The sequence below is a fragment of the Heterodontus francisci genome, chromosome 25 (genome assembly GCF_036365525.1).
Source record: "Heterodontus francisci isolate sHetFra1 chromosome 25, sHetFra1.hap1, whole genome shotgun sequence".
Classification (NCBI taxonomy): Eukaryota; Metazoa; Chordata; class Chondrichthyes; order Heterodontiformes; family Heterodontidae; genus Heterodontus; species Heterodontus francisci.
In genome coordinates this window covers 70,317,949-70,333,094 of record NC_090395.1, presented here as the reverse complement: position 1 = coordinate 70,333,094, position 15,146 = coordinate 70,317,949, and the positions used below count along the sequence as shown (strand labels likewise).

The 15,146-nt window shown below is 44.0% G+C and overlaps 1 protein-coding gene across 1 annotated transcript in view; it reads right to left on the bottom strand.

The window, feature by feature from the left end:
• LOC137383977 (major facilitator superfamily domain-containing protein 4A-like) overlaps positions 1-15,146 on the bottom strand; it is a 71,730-nt gene that overhangs the window by 43,176 nt on the left and 13,408 nt on the right. The window contains exon 2 of the mRNA XM_068057473.1: positions 53-251. Within this exon, the coding sequence (XP_067913574.1) occupies positions 53-251 (199 nt within the window). The remainder of the gene's footprint in view (positions 1-52; positions 252-15,146) is intronic.

Genomic DNA, 15,146 nt, shown 5'->3' with positions numbered 1-15,146 from the left:
CAACAAATAAAACTATCTGAAGACTGGCATTGTCCAACTAATGTGTGCCAACCTGCAGGAAGATGGGCGAATCCTTCTGGTAGATGCGAACCAGTTGCACGTTAACGATGGTGTCTATGCAGCCCATGGCCAGCCCGGCCACAGCCATGACGAAGGCAAGGATGATCACATTGTAGCAGAAGGGGATGATGGAAAACACAACTGATATCAGTAGAGTGGAGAAGAACAGAGCACACAGGGAGCAGGAGAACCTAGTGAAGAGAATAAAGAGGAAAATCATTATTAAAATACATGGGGGAAGGGTGGATTTCAAATAACAGGGTGTCGTTTACAGGCTGTTACTGATGAAATGTACAAATGCTCCCTTCCTTCCCACCAAGATAACAAACTCATGTCGTCGATCAAAAGAATTCTGGAACCAAATTGGCCATTAGCTGATGCAGCCTAAAGATAATAAATGTAAATTGGTTATCAATGGCCCAATTTAAAAGCATACTGCATTATATGCAGGTATCTTTTGGATGTTGAAGTTGAAAATATATATGAAAGGATGTCGATATGCAACAGGCAACTGGAGCAAGGACATGCATTGTATAAGCCCTGGTTCTAGACTCGCCCACCAAAGGAAATAGTTTCTTTCTATCTACCCAATCCTTTAATCATCCATATATAAAAGCAAAATACTGCGGATGCTGGAGATCTGAAATAAAAACAAGAAATGCTGGAACCACTCAGCAGGTCTGGCAGCAGGTCTAATCATCCTTCTCTACCCTATTTATCCTTTAATCATCCTTAATGCCTGAATTCAACCAGCCTTAATCTTCTATACTCATAGAAAATACAAACTAAGGGGGCGATCAGTCAGGCCACAGCAAGACAAGGGGAGTCGATTGGGGGGGACCAGGGACCTGTTGGGCATTGGGGCAGTTGGGGTATCAAGGCTGCCCTCACTTCAGGCACAGGGTGCCTGATCACAGGAGGGCCCCACCTGCCATTCAATAAGATCATGGCTGATCTGATTGTAACCTCAACTCCGCTTTTCCACCTAACCCCCGATAACCTTCCACCCCCTTGCTTATCAAGAATCTATCTACCTCTGCCTTAAAAATATTCAAAGACTCTGCTTCCACTGCCTTTTGAGGAAGAGAATTCCAAAGACTCACGACCCTCTGAGAGAAAAAATTTCTCCTCAGCTCTGTCTTAAATGGGCGACCCTTTATTTTTAAACAGTGACCCCTAGTTCTAGATTGTCCCACAAGAGGAAATATCCTTTCCACATCCACCCTGTCAAGATCTCTCAGGATCTTATACGTTTCAATCAAGTTGCTTCTTACTCTCCTTAAACTCCAGCAGATACAAACCTAGCTTTCCAACCTTTCCTTGTAAGAGAACCCACCCATTCCAGGTATTAGTCTAGGAAACCTTCTTTGATCTGCTTCCAATGCATTTACATCCTTCCTTAAATAAGGAGACTAATACTGTACACAGTACTCCAGATGTGGTTTCACCAATTGCCCTGTATAACTGAAGCATAACCTCCCTACTTTTGTATTCAATTCCCCTCGCAATAAATGATAACATTCTATTAGCTTTCCTAATCACTTGCTGTACCTGCATACTAGCCTTTTGCAATTCATGCATTAGGACACCCAAATCCCTCTGCATCTCAGAGCTCTGTAATCTCTCACCATTTAGATAATATGCTTCTTTTTTATTCTTCCTGCCAAAATGCACAATTTCACATTTTCCCACATTATACTCCATTTGCCAGATCTTTGCCCACTCATCTATCTATATCCCTTTGTAGCTTCCTTATGCCCTCTTCACAACTTACTTTCCTACCTATTTTTCTATCATCAGCAAATTTAACAACTTTTGTTCCCTTCATTCAAGTCATTTATGTCAATTGTAAAAAGTTGAGGCACCAGCACTGATCCTTATGGCACACCACTCGTTACATCTTGACAACCAGAAAATGTCCCATTTATACCTACTCTCTGTTTCCTGTTGGCTAGCCAATCTTCTATCCATGCTAAAATGTTACTCCCTACACCATGAGCTTTTATTTTCCACAAAAACCTTTGATGTGGCACCTTATCAAATGCCTTCTGGAAATCTAAGTACAGTACATCCACCAGTTCCCCTTTATCCACGGCACATGTTACGTTTTCAAATAACTCCAATAAATTGGTTAAGCATAATTTCCCTTTCACAAAACCATGTTGACTCTGCCTGATTACCTTGAATTTTCTAAGTGCCCTGCTATAATGTCTTTAATAATAGCTTCTTTCATTTTCCCTATGACAGATGTTAAGCTAACTGGCCTGTAGTTTCCTGCTTTCTGTCTCCCTCCCTTTTTGAATAAAAGAGTTACATTCGCTATTTTCCAATCCAATGGAATCGTCCCTGAATCTAAAGAATTTTGGAAAATTAAATCCAATGCATCAACTGTCTCACTAACCACTTCTTTTAACACCCTAGGATGAAGTCCATCAGGACGCGAGGACTTGTCAGCCTGCAGCTCCAACAATTTGCTCAGTACCACTTCCCTGGTGATTGTCATTTTCTTGAGTTCCTTCCTCCCTTCCATTTCCTGATTTACAACTATTTCTGGGATGTTACTTGTATCCTCTATGGTGAAGACCAATGCAAAATACCTGTTCAGTTCATCTGCCATCTCCTTATTTTCCCTTATTAGTTCCCCAGACTCACTTTCTATAGGACCAACGCTCACTTTGTTAACTCTTTTTAAAATATCTATAGAAACTCTTACTATCTGTTTTTATATTTCTAGCTAGCTTTCTCTCATCCTCTAATTTTCCCTCCGTATTAATCTTTTAGTCATTCCTTGCTGTTTTTTATATTCTGTCCAATCATCTGAATTGCCTCTCATCTTTGCGCAATTATATGCTTTTTCTTTAAGTTTGATACTATCTTTACTGTTTTGGTTAACCACGGATGGTGGGCTCTCCCCTTAGAATTTTTCTTTCTTGTTAGAATGTATCTATTCTATATATTCTGAAATATCCTCTTAAATATCTGCCACTGAATCTTTATTGACCTATCCCTTAACCTACTTTGCCAGTTCACTTTTGCTAGCTTTGCTTTCATACCCTCATAATTGCCCTTATTTAAGTTTGAAATACTTGTCTTAGACCCACTTTTCTGTCCCTTAAACTGAATGTAAAATTTAATTATATCATGATTGCTGCCTACGGTGCCTTCACTATGAGAACAAAGAACAAAGAACAGTACAGCACAGGAACAGGCCATTCGGCCCTCCAAGCCTGCGCCCATCTTGATGCCTGCCGAAACTAACACCTTCTGCACTTCCGGGGACCGTATCCCTCTAGTCCCTTCCTATTCATGTATTTGTCAAGATGTCTCTTAAACGTCGCTATCGTACCTGCTTCCACCACCTCCCCAGGCAGCAGGTTCCAGGCACTCACCACCCTCTGTGTAAAAAACTTGCCTCGCACATCCCCTCTAAACTTTGCCCCTCGCACCTTAAACCTATGTCCTCTAGTAACTGACTCTTCCACCCTGGGAAAAAGCTTCTGACTATCCGCTCTGTCCATGCCGCTCATAACTTTGTAAACCTCTAGCATGTCGCCTCTCCACCTCCATCGTTCCAGTGAAAACAATCCGAGTTTATCCAACCTCTCCTCATAGCTAATGCCCTCCAGACCAGGCAACACCCTGGTAAACCTCCTCTGTACCCTCTCCAAAGCCTCCACTTCCTTCTGGTAGTGTGGCGACCAGAATTGCACGCAATATTCTAAGTGTGGCCTAACTAAGGTTCTGTACAGCTGCAACATGACTTGCCAATTTTTATACTCTATGCCCTTCTTGACTACCTTATCCACCTGCGTTGCCACTTTCCGTGACCTGTGGACCTGTACGCCCAGATCTCTCTGCCTGTCAATACTCTCAAGGGTTCTGCCATTTACTGTATACCTCCCACCTGCATTAGACCTTCCAAAATGTATTACCTCACATTTGTCTGGATTAAACTCCATCTGACATTTCTCCGCCCAAGTCTCCAACCGATCTATATCCTGCTGTATCCTCTGACAATCCTTATCATTATCCGCAACTCCACCAACCTTTGTGTCGTCTGCAAACTTACTATCAGACCAGCTACATTTTCCTCCAAATCATTTATATATACTACAAACAACAAAGGTCCCAGCACTGATCCCTGCGGAACACCACTAGTCACATCCCTCCATTCAGAAAAACACCATCCACTGTTACCCTCTGTCTACTGTGACTGAGCCAGTTCTGTATCCATCTTGCCAGCTCACCTCTGATCCTGTGTGACTTCACCTTTTGCACCAGTCTGCCATGCGGGACCTTGTCAAAGGCTTTACTCCATATAGACAACATCCACCACCCTTCCCTCATCAATCATCTTCGTCACTTCCTCAAAAAACTCAATCAAATTAGTGAGACACGACGTCCCCTTCACAAAACCATGCTGTTTCTCGCTAATAAGTTCATTTGTTTCCAAATGGGAGTAAATCCTGTCCCGAAGAATCCTCTCTAATAGTTTCCCTACCACTGACGTAAGGCCTATAATTTCCTGGATAATCCTTACCACCCTTCTTAAACAAAGGAACAACATTGGCTATTCTCCAGTCCTCTGGGACCTCACCTGTAGCCAATGAGGATGCAAAGATTTCTGTCAAGGCCCCAGCAATTTCTTCCCTTGCCTCCCTCAGTATTCTAGGGTAGATCCCATCAGGCCCTGGGGACTTATCTACCTTAATGCTTTGCAAGACACCCAACACCTCCTCATTTTTGATAATGAGGTCATTAATTAATCCTATCTCGTTGCACAATGCCAGGTCTAGTATAGCCTGCTCTCTGGTTGGCTCCAGAACGCGCTGTTCTAAGAAACTATCCAATAAACATTCTATGAACTCTTCATCTAGCTACCTTTGCCCATCTGATTTTTCCAGTCTATATGCAGATTAAAATCCCCCATAATTATCACTGCACCTTTCTGACAAGCACCCATTATTTCTTCGTTTATACCCTGTCCGACCATATGGTTACTGTTCGGGGTCCTGTACACCACTCCCACAAGTGACTTCTTGCCTTTATCATTTCTCATCTCAACCCAAACTGCTTCTACATCCTGGTCATCCCTCTCTATTGTGCTAATACCATCATTAATTAACAGAGCCACCCCTCCACCTTTTCCTAGCTCCTGTCCTCCCTAAATGCTTTATTCAGGTCCCAATTTATGTCATCCTGCAGCCATGTCTCTGTAATGGCTATCAGATCATACTTATTTATTTCTATCTGTGCTATCAGTTCATTCGTTTTGTTTTGAATGCTACCTACATTCAGATACAGAGCCTTTAGTTTTGTCCTTTTATTATTTTTTAACCTCTAGCCTTGTCTGCTGATTTACTCTTAGATTTGCACTCACTGTCCCTTCCTGTCATGATCTGTTTATCATTTCCCATATTCGTACCTTTCTCTCTTGCCTTGTCTCTACTCTTTGATTTACCACATCTTCCCAAATTTGATCCCTTGCCCTCACTATTTAGTTTAAAACCCTCTCTACTTCCCTAGTTACGCGGCTCGCTAGAACACTGGTCCCAGCATGGTTCAGGTGTAGATCGTTCCAACGGTACAGCCACCACTTTCCCCAGTACTGGTTCCAGTGCCCCACGAACCGGAAACCACTTCTATCACATCAGTCTTTGAGCCACGCATTCATTTCTCTAATCTTATTTGCTCTATTCCAACTTGCACGTGGCTCAGGTAATAATCCAGAGATTATTACCTTTGAGGTTATGTTTCTTAATTTCTTAATACTGACTATGCAGAACCTCTTTCCTTGTCTTGCCTGTGTCATTGGTACCTACATGGACCATGATGACTGGATCCTCTCCCACTGTAAGTTCCTCTCCAGCCCTGAGCAGATGTCCCAAACCCTGGAATCAGGCAGGCAACACAGCCTTCTGGACTCTCACTCTTTGCTGCAGAGAACAGTGTCAATCCCCCTCACTATACTGTCCCCTACTACCACTACATTCCTTTTTGCTCCCCCAACTTGAACGGCTTCCTGTACCATGGTGAATCTGCTCATCCACACTACAGCCCTCGCTCTTGTCCATACAAGCTGCAAGAACCTTGAACTTGTTGCTCAAATTGCAAGGGCTGAGGCTCCTCCACTCCCACCTTCTTGATCCCCTTACCTGCCTGACTCGCAGTCACACCCTCCTGTCCCTGACACTGTCCAAAACAGACGCCCCTATCCTAAGGGGTGTGTCTGCCTTCTAGAACAAAGTGTCCAGGTAACTTCCCCCTCCCTGATGCATTACAGTGTCTGCAGCTCGGCTTCCAGCTCAATGACTCTGAGCCGAAGCTCCTCAAACCACAGACACTTACTACAGATGTGCTTGCCATGGATCGCCATGGTATCCGGGAGCTCCTCAATACTGCAGCCACAACCCATCACCTGTCCTGCCATCTTTACTGTGTTAATTACATTTATTTTTTCTTAATTAATTTATGGTTCCCCTCCTTACCTTACTGAAATGTAAACTAAACAAAAACTACACTTTAGAGAGATTAACCCTTAAAATCCCCTCACTTATCAAACTCCCTTCTTCACACTCTGTGCCCTCCAGCAGCACTCAGTGCAGACAAGCAGCACTGAGACTCCCCTGAATTTATACTCTCTGAAAACAATGATGTGTCAGCTCTGCTAGAGCTCAGAAACCAGTTTAAGCTAGCTACCGAATTAACTCGCTACAGCTACTCTCTGAGAGCTTGTATACCCTTGTTTAAAACTTAAAACAGTTGAACTCAAGAGGTGAGGTATGAGTGACTGCCCTTGACATCAAGGCAGCATTTGACCAAGTGTGGCATCAAGGAGTCCTAGCAAAATTGAAGTCCATGGGAATCAGTGGAAAAACTCTCCGCTGGTTGGAGTCATACCTAACACAAAGGAAGATGGTTGTGGTTGTTAGATGCCAAATATCTAAGTCTCAGGACATCACTGCAGAAGTTCCTCAGGGTAGTGTCCTCGGCCCAACCATCTTCAGCTGCTTCCCTCATTCATGAGGTCAGCAGTGGAGATGTTTGCTGATGATTGGACAGTGTTCAGTACCATTTGTGACTCCTCAGATACTGAAGCAGTCCATGTCCAAATGCAGCAAGACCCGGACAACATTCAGGCTTGGGCTGACAAGTGTCAAGTGACATTTACGCCACACAAGTGCCAGGCAATGACCATCCCAAACAAAAGAGAATCTAACCAGCTCCCCTTGACATTCAACAGCATTACCATCGCCGAATCCCCGCCCTATCAACATCCTGCAGAAACTTAACTGGACTAAATCATCATAGCAACAAGAAAAGTCTCCAGTCAGCTGGAGATAATTTTGAACACCCGTATATATTAGGTTGTGGACACAGAGAAAACAATTGTATGAATAAATTGTGAGTCATAATTGAAACCATTTGCTGAGAAGCTACCATGCCAGACGGGTAGTTCAAAATATTCCTGGATACAAAATGTTCAAGAAAGATGGGGAAGGAAAGAAAGGAGGAGGAGTGGCAGTATCTGTTAAGACATATATTTCAATGCTGGAGAGAGAGGATGTCCTAGAAAGGTCAAGGACAGAATCTATTTGGTCAGAGTTAAGAAACAATAGAGGTACCATTACACTAATGGATGTATTTTATAGGTCTCCAAGGGAAATATAGGGACAGATGTGGATGTGGTAGGAATATGGGATTAGTGTAGGATTAGTATAAATGGGTGGTTGATGGTCGGCACAGACTCAGTGGGCCGAAGGGCCTGTTTCAGTGCTGTATCTCTAAACTAAACTAAACCATAGAAAAGTTACAGCACAGAAAGAGGCCATTCAGTCCATCGTGTCTGTGCCGGCTGGAAAAACTAGCCGCCCAATCTAATCCAACCTTCCAGCACCTGGTCCATAGCCTTGCCGGTTACAGCACTTCAGGTGCACGTCCAGGTACGTTTTAAATGAGTTGAGGGTTTCTGCCTGCACCACCGATCCTGGCAGTGAATTCCAGAAACCCACCACCCTCTGGGTGAAAAAGCTTTTCCTCATGTCCCCTCTAATCTAATCCACCTTAAATCTGTGTCCCCTGGTAATTGACCTCTCCGCTAGGGGAAACAGGTCCTTCCTGTCTACTCGATCTAGGCCCCTCAATTTTTTACACTTCAATTAAGTTACCCCTCAGCCCCTGTTCTAGGGAAAACAACCCTAGCCTATCCAATCTTTCCTCATAGCTGCAATTTTCAAGGTCTGGCAACATTCTTGTAAATCTCCTCTGTACTCTCTCCAGAGCAATTATGTCTTTCCTGTAATGTGGTGACCAGAACTGTACGCAATATTCCAACTGTGGCCTAACCAGCGTTTTATACAGTTCCAACATTACATCCCTGCTTTTGAATTCTATACCTCGGCCAATAAGGGAAAGCATTCCATATACCTTCTTCACCACTCTATCTACCTGTCCTGCCACCTTCAGGGACCTGTGGACTTGCACTCCAAGGTCTCTCACTTCCTCTACCCATCTCAAAATCCTCCCATTTATTGTGCATTCCTTTGCTTTGTTTGTCCTCGCCAAATGCATTACCTCACACTTCTCCGGATTGAATTCCATTTGCCACTTTTCCACCCACACCACCAAACCATTGCTATCATTCTGGAGTCTACAGCTACCCTCTTCACTATCAACTACACAGCCAATATAGACACTGTGGCTGCAAGGGCAGGTCAGACGCTGGGAATTCTGCAGTGGGTAACTTACCTCCTGACTCCTCAAACAAGGCACAAGTCAGGAGTGTGATGGAATCCTTCCACTTGCCTGGATGAGTGCAGGTCCAACAACACTTAAGAAGTTTGACATTATCCAGGACAAAGCAGCCCACTTGATTGGCACCCTCTCCACTACCTTAAATAATCACTCCCTCCGCCAGTAATGCAACAGTGTGTACCATATACAAGATGCACTGCAGCAACTCACCAAGGCTCCTTCGACGGCACCTTCCAAACCTGTGACCTCTACCACCTAGAAGGGCAAGGGCAGCAAATGCAGAGGAACATCACCACCTGCAAGTTCCCCTCCAAGGTGCACACCATCCTGATTTGGAACTATATCACCATTTCTTCACTGTCGCTGGGTCAAAATCCTGGAACTCCCTTCCTAACAGCACTGTGCGTGTACCTACACCAGATGGACTGTAAAGGTTCAAAACCACCACTTTCTTAAGGGTAACAAATGCTGGCCTTGCCAGCGATGCTCACATTCCATTAAAGAACAAAAAAAGGGATATATTGGATTTGGAGGAAGTGCAGTGCAGATTTACCAGAATGATAAGAGATTATGAGGAGAAATTAAACAATCCAGAGTTGTATTCCCTGGAATTTAGAAGGTTAAGGGGTGATTTGATCGAAGTTTTCTATTTATAATGGGAACAGGTAGCGTAGATAGAGAGAAACTATTCCCGCTCGTTGTGAAGTCTAGAACTGGGGCCATAATCAAGTAATTAGAGCTAGACCTTTCAGGAGTGAGATTAAGAAACACGCAAAGGGCAGCAGAAGTTTGGAACTCTCTTCTGCAATTGAAGTTAAATCAACTGTTAATTTTACAACTAAGATTGATAGATTTTTGTTCGCCAAAGGTCTTGCAGGATATGCGACAAAGGCAGGTACGTGGGGTTAAGTCACAGATCAGCCATATTCTTATTGAATGGCAGAACAGGCTCGAGGGGCAGAATGGCCTCTTCCTGTTCCTATATTCTTATGATTAAAAAACGCTGGTCCAGGCAGTAATGTTCAGATGTGCCTTTGATTGTCTACCCATGAGGGAATGGAGTCCCAGGAGATAACACTATCTAGAAGACAATGAGATTTTGTCACTAATATTCCATATAGGCATTCCAATTGCTACAGGAATACTATAGATCCCAAACAGCATCACAAATTTCTGCCCACATGCCCATAGGAACGAGGGTAGGCTATTCAGCCCCTTGAGCCTTTTCCACTATTCAATTGGTTCTTGGCTGATCTGTATCTTAACTCCATCAACCTGTCTTGGTTCCATAATCCATAATATCCTTTCCTAACAAAAATCTATCAATCTCAGTTCAGAATTTTCAATTGACCCTCAGCCTCAACAGTTTATTCTGGGAGAGTGTGCCAGATTTCCACTACCCTTTGTGTGAAGAAGTGCTTCCTGACATCACCCCTGAACAGCCCTAGCTCTAATTTTAAGGTTATGCCCTCTTGTTCCGGACTCTTGTCACCAGAGGAAATAATTTCTCTCTATCTACCTTATCAATTCGTTTAACCATCTTAGACATCGGAATTAGATCACCCCTTTATCTTCTGTACTCAAAAGAGTGGAGTTGCTTCCACTGCCCTTTCAGGCAGTGCATTCGCAATTAAACCAACTCATTACATTAAAAGAATTCTGCTCATCTCCCCTGGTTCTTTTGCCAATTACCTTAAATCTGGGTCCACCGTTTACCGACCCTGCGGTCAGTGGAAACAATTTCTCCATGCTTAATTTTTCGGCGAAGGCTGAAGTCCCACTGCCAGGGCTGAAAGCAGGAACTGACTCTGCTCCAGTGGGCAGCAGACGCCTGGAGAGGTATTGAGGATGGTGGTCCACTCCAGCAGTCTTGGCAGTGCCACCACTAGATGTGACCACTGCTTAGGCTGCAGCTCAAAGGAGCAGGGCCCTCAATGCCAATGTGCCCTCGCAGACAGGTAAATTCTCATGTTGAAGCGGGGCCTAGCAGGCAGCACCCGGTGATCGGGGTGGGGGGGCATGGTTGGGGGGGTGGGGGTGGTGGGGGTTCACAGTGCACTGGCCGTGGGTTATGCATGGAGACAGCCATTGCTACTGGGAGCCCCGTGGGCCATAGAGTGCCCATTAAGAAGGGCACCCCAAGAACCCACTAGGAGGCTGCCAGGGTTTGCCTGGTGGTCTTCACCGAGCGTGGTGGGTCTTCCCAATGTGGGCAAAATGCCTAAGGGGGCAGGAAGTGGCCCTTAATTGGGCCCTGAAGTGGCTAAATTGGCCGCCCTCCGGGCAGCTGAGCTGCCGAGGTGCTTGCCGCTTGCAATATACCATGGTGGCAGGAAGACCAGGCTCCCCTCCCGATGACTTCCCATCATATTGCCAGCCCTCCCACCTCATAGATGTCTCCAAAGGGATAGGAAAATTCAGCCCTCCCCATCTACTCCATCAAACCTCTCGTAATTTTGAACACCTCTATTAAACCTCTCTTTTACCTTCTCAGATCACTCCACCTCCCTTCGTACATCTCTCAGGTGCTATCATACAAAAGCCTGTTTCACTCAAGGTCTGGGGGCTAGAGTCTAGAGATCATAGTTTGAGATGGCACTGATACAGAAATACAAAGCTGAAGAAGGGATTACACCCACTCTGTCCATTCTGATATTATTACTCTACAGTAGATTAGGTAATGGAAAGTCATGGAGTAACGATGTACTTTTCGTTCCCTTTGCAGCAACACCTTGATTTTAAAAATCTTGTCTATGGCCTCGTCCCTCCCTATCTCTGTAACCTCTTCCAGCCCTACAACCCTCTGAAAACTCTGCACTCCTCCAATTCTGGCATCCTGAGCATCTCCAATTTTAATTGCTCCTCCGCTGATGATCATGCTTTCAGCTGACTTGGTCTGAAGCTCTGGAATTCCCTCCCTAAATCCCTCTGCCTCTCTAGTTCTCTCTCCTCTTTAAGATGCTCCTTAAAAACTAACTGTTTGGCCAAGCTTTTGGCTACTTGTTCTAATATCACCCATGTGGCTCGTATTTTGTCTGATTACCCTCCTGTGAAATGCCCTGGAGCATTTTACTAAATTACATGTGCTCTATTAATGCAACTTGGTGTTGTTGTTGCTGTGTTGCATAAAGCAAAAGATTGATAAGCTCTGGTTTTGCAATGTTGCTGGTCAGAAGCAAACTGTTTTTGCCTATGTGGTAATGAAGTGCAAACCAGTTTGAAACCAGTCAGTGCCACAGTTTGTGTATTTATATGAAACATCCAATCTTAAACACTGCAGCTGTAAAGAGAACCAGTTTACAGGCAGCAACCAAGGGCTAAGTGCACAAAACGATAACTTTCAGCCATTTCCATAGGATTAATTTTCTCCCTTAGCTGTGCCACTTGCACAGGGAGGCAGAGGGATGGGGTGTGTGAGAATTTCTCCTGGCCCTCTGCCATAACTTTGATGGGAAATTGATGGAAACTCTGGGAGAAATGGCGGTAGATTGCGACACCCCTACCCATGGAATTTCTGGGCAACAGAAATTGTTAAAATCGGGCAATCAGATCGTAGGCATGCTTTAAAAGATGGAACTTGCTTTTATATAGTGTCTTTCATGACCTCAGGATGTCCCAAATCATTTACAGCCAATGAAGCACCTTTTAAAATGCAGTCACTGTTGTAATGTAAGAAATAAAAAGCCAAATTTGTACACAGCAGGACCCCACAAACAGTGATAAGTAAACAGTTCATCTTTTGTTTTAGTGATGTTGATTGAGACATAGAACCATGGAAAAGTTACAGCACAGAAGGAGGCTATTCAGCCCATCATGTCTGCGCCGGCTGCAAAACCTAGCCGCCCAATCTAATCCCACCTTCAAGCACCTGGTCCGTAGCTTTGCAGGTTACAGCACTTCAGGTGCATATGCATCTTTTAATCGAAAATATTGGCCATTTCCTCGAGAGAATGCCCTGATCTTCTTCAAAATAGTGGCATAGCATCTTTTACGTTCACCTGAGAGGGCAGGCAGGGCCTCGGTTTAGCATCTCAGCCGAACGATGGCACCCCCAATAGAGCAGCACTCCCTCAGTCCTGGCACAAAGAGGTCAGCCTAGATTATGGGCTCAAGCCTCGGGAGTGGGAACTGAACCTTCTGACTCTTTCTTGCCTTCTGCGCACTGTTCCCCTCTCTCACAAAAGCCCAGCTGTATTGAATCATACTTTCACAAGGGATTACTGGGTTAGAAGGATTCACAAGGTACAGAAATACTTTGAAATCTGCTATTGTTAAAACATTCATTGAAATTCCATAACAGTGCCTCATTAAAGTGAACAATTACTTCATTCAACATGATTTGGACAGATTTATAAAAAAAAACCTGGATTCACAATTTGGAGTGATATTTATACGTCAAGGGGTTTAACAGTACCACTAGTTAGGAGCAAGACAATGGAAAGCACATTATTACTTTATTTGTTAAGTCATCTGCAGTTAAATCAACAATCGAAAACAAACCCATTATCAGCTGGGAACTGCATACAAATCACCAAAAGGACAATAGAAGGATATGTTATATTTAGTCAGGTTTTTATGCTGGAGTGACGGAGGTGGGGGTGGTTGGCGTGTGCAGTGGGGGGTGCAATGGGGAGGGAGACAAGGAGCAGTCTGACTATGAATGAGACAAGTAAACATAATTTAGAATCTGCATCTATTCTGCTCCCTAATCAGATTAAATGGGTCTTGCATTTGTATAGAATTGGACTTGTATTGTACAATGTGACATTGGTATTGTTCAGAAGAGAGGAACCTGGCACAAGGCAAAACAAGGACTTGCTACAGGATGCACCTGGCAATAGGAGACACTCTGTGGGGATCCTGACCAGACCAGTGAGGGTTCAACAAGGGATTGCACAGAAATAGTTAAGAGGTTGCATGATCTTCTTAGTCAATCTTACATACAACAACTTGCATTTATATAGTGCCATTAGCATAGTAAAACTTTCCACGGTGCTTCACAGAAGCGTAATAAAAAAATTGACACAGAGTCAAAGAAGGAGTCATTAGGGCAGGTGACAAAAAGCTTGATCAAAGGATCAAAGGAGTGATTTAATGAGTGTCTTAAAGGAGAAGAGAGAAGTAGAGAGGTTTAGTGAGGGATTTCCAGAGCTTAGGGCCTAGGCCACCAATGGTGCAAAGGAATTCGATGGTGCACAAGAGGCCAGAGTTGGAGGAGAGTTCCCTGAGGTTGTAGGCTGGAGGAGGTTACATAGATAGGAAGGGGCAAGACAATGGAGGTCTTCAAACATGAGGAGAAGCTAGAAACTATGTCAATATTAAACATTAGATTAAATAAGTGGGTGAAGGAAAAGGGGGTTGAGGAACATGGAGGGTAGGTTGTTTAGAATTACTTGCTGACAAGGAGGGTAAATGTTGACAGGCACTGATTGGGGCGAATGATTTGTTTTTGTGTTATATCTTCTCTATATTTCTCTGGAGTTCCCATGGAACATGAATCCTCAGAATAAAGTTGCCCATAAAACGGAAGTAATTTGCACTAAATTGTCAGTCTCACTGACAAACCATAAGCTTTGATGGGGAATGGAACTAACATCTTGGTATTGTAATTGATGCTCTTCTGTGCATGGAATTTGTGTTGGATGTTGTTGGGGGGTTGTTTGCGGCACAACAACAGCCATAGGGGATAGGGCAGGAAAGTGAAGTTAAGGTAGCAGATCAGCCATGACATTATTAAAAGATGGAGCAGGCTCAAGGGGCTGTAAGGCCCACACCTGCTCCTAGTTCGTAAGTTCTTACAACCCACCGAGATCTCTGCACTCCTCCAATTCTGGACTTGTGCACATCCCTAATTTCTATCGCTGCTGTGCTTTCAGTTGCTTGAGTCCGAAGCTCTGGAATACCCTCTCAGAACCTCTCAGCCTCTCTATCCTCCTTTAAGACACTCCTTAAATCCTACCTCATCTGTCCTTATGTGGCTTGTAGTTAAATTTTGTTTGATGACACTCCTGTGAAGCACCTTGGGACATTTTGCTACGTTAAAACATGCTACATCAATGTAAGTTGTTGTTGGGATAGTTAGGATTATTTGGCTTCTTTCACTTTGACATGGAAACAGTTAGTGTAAGCACTAGGTGTGTACTTTAAAAGAAACAGCATTTTTCACTTCCATCCCTCATGATTCATTACAGTTGGAATTAGCCTGTTAGCTCCAGCAATAAATTGTGACAGGTACCAGTCTGATTACAGTGCAAAGCTAGGTAGCTGGAACATGTTACACATGCCTTCATTGGGTGGAGCATTCCTCCCATAAATAAAGAACCTCCTCAGCC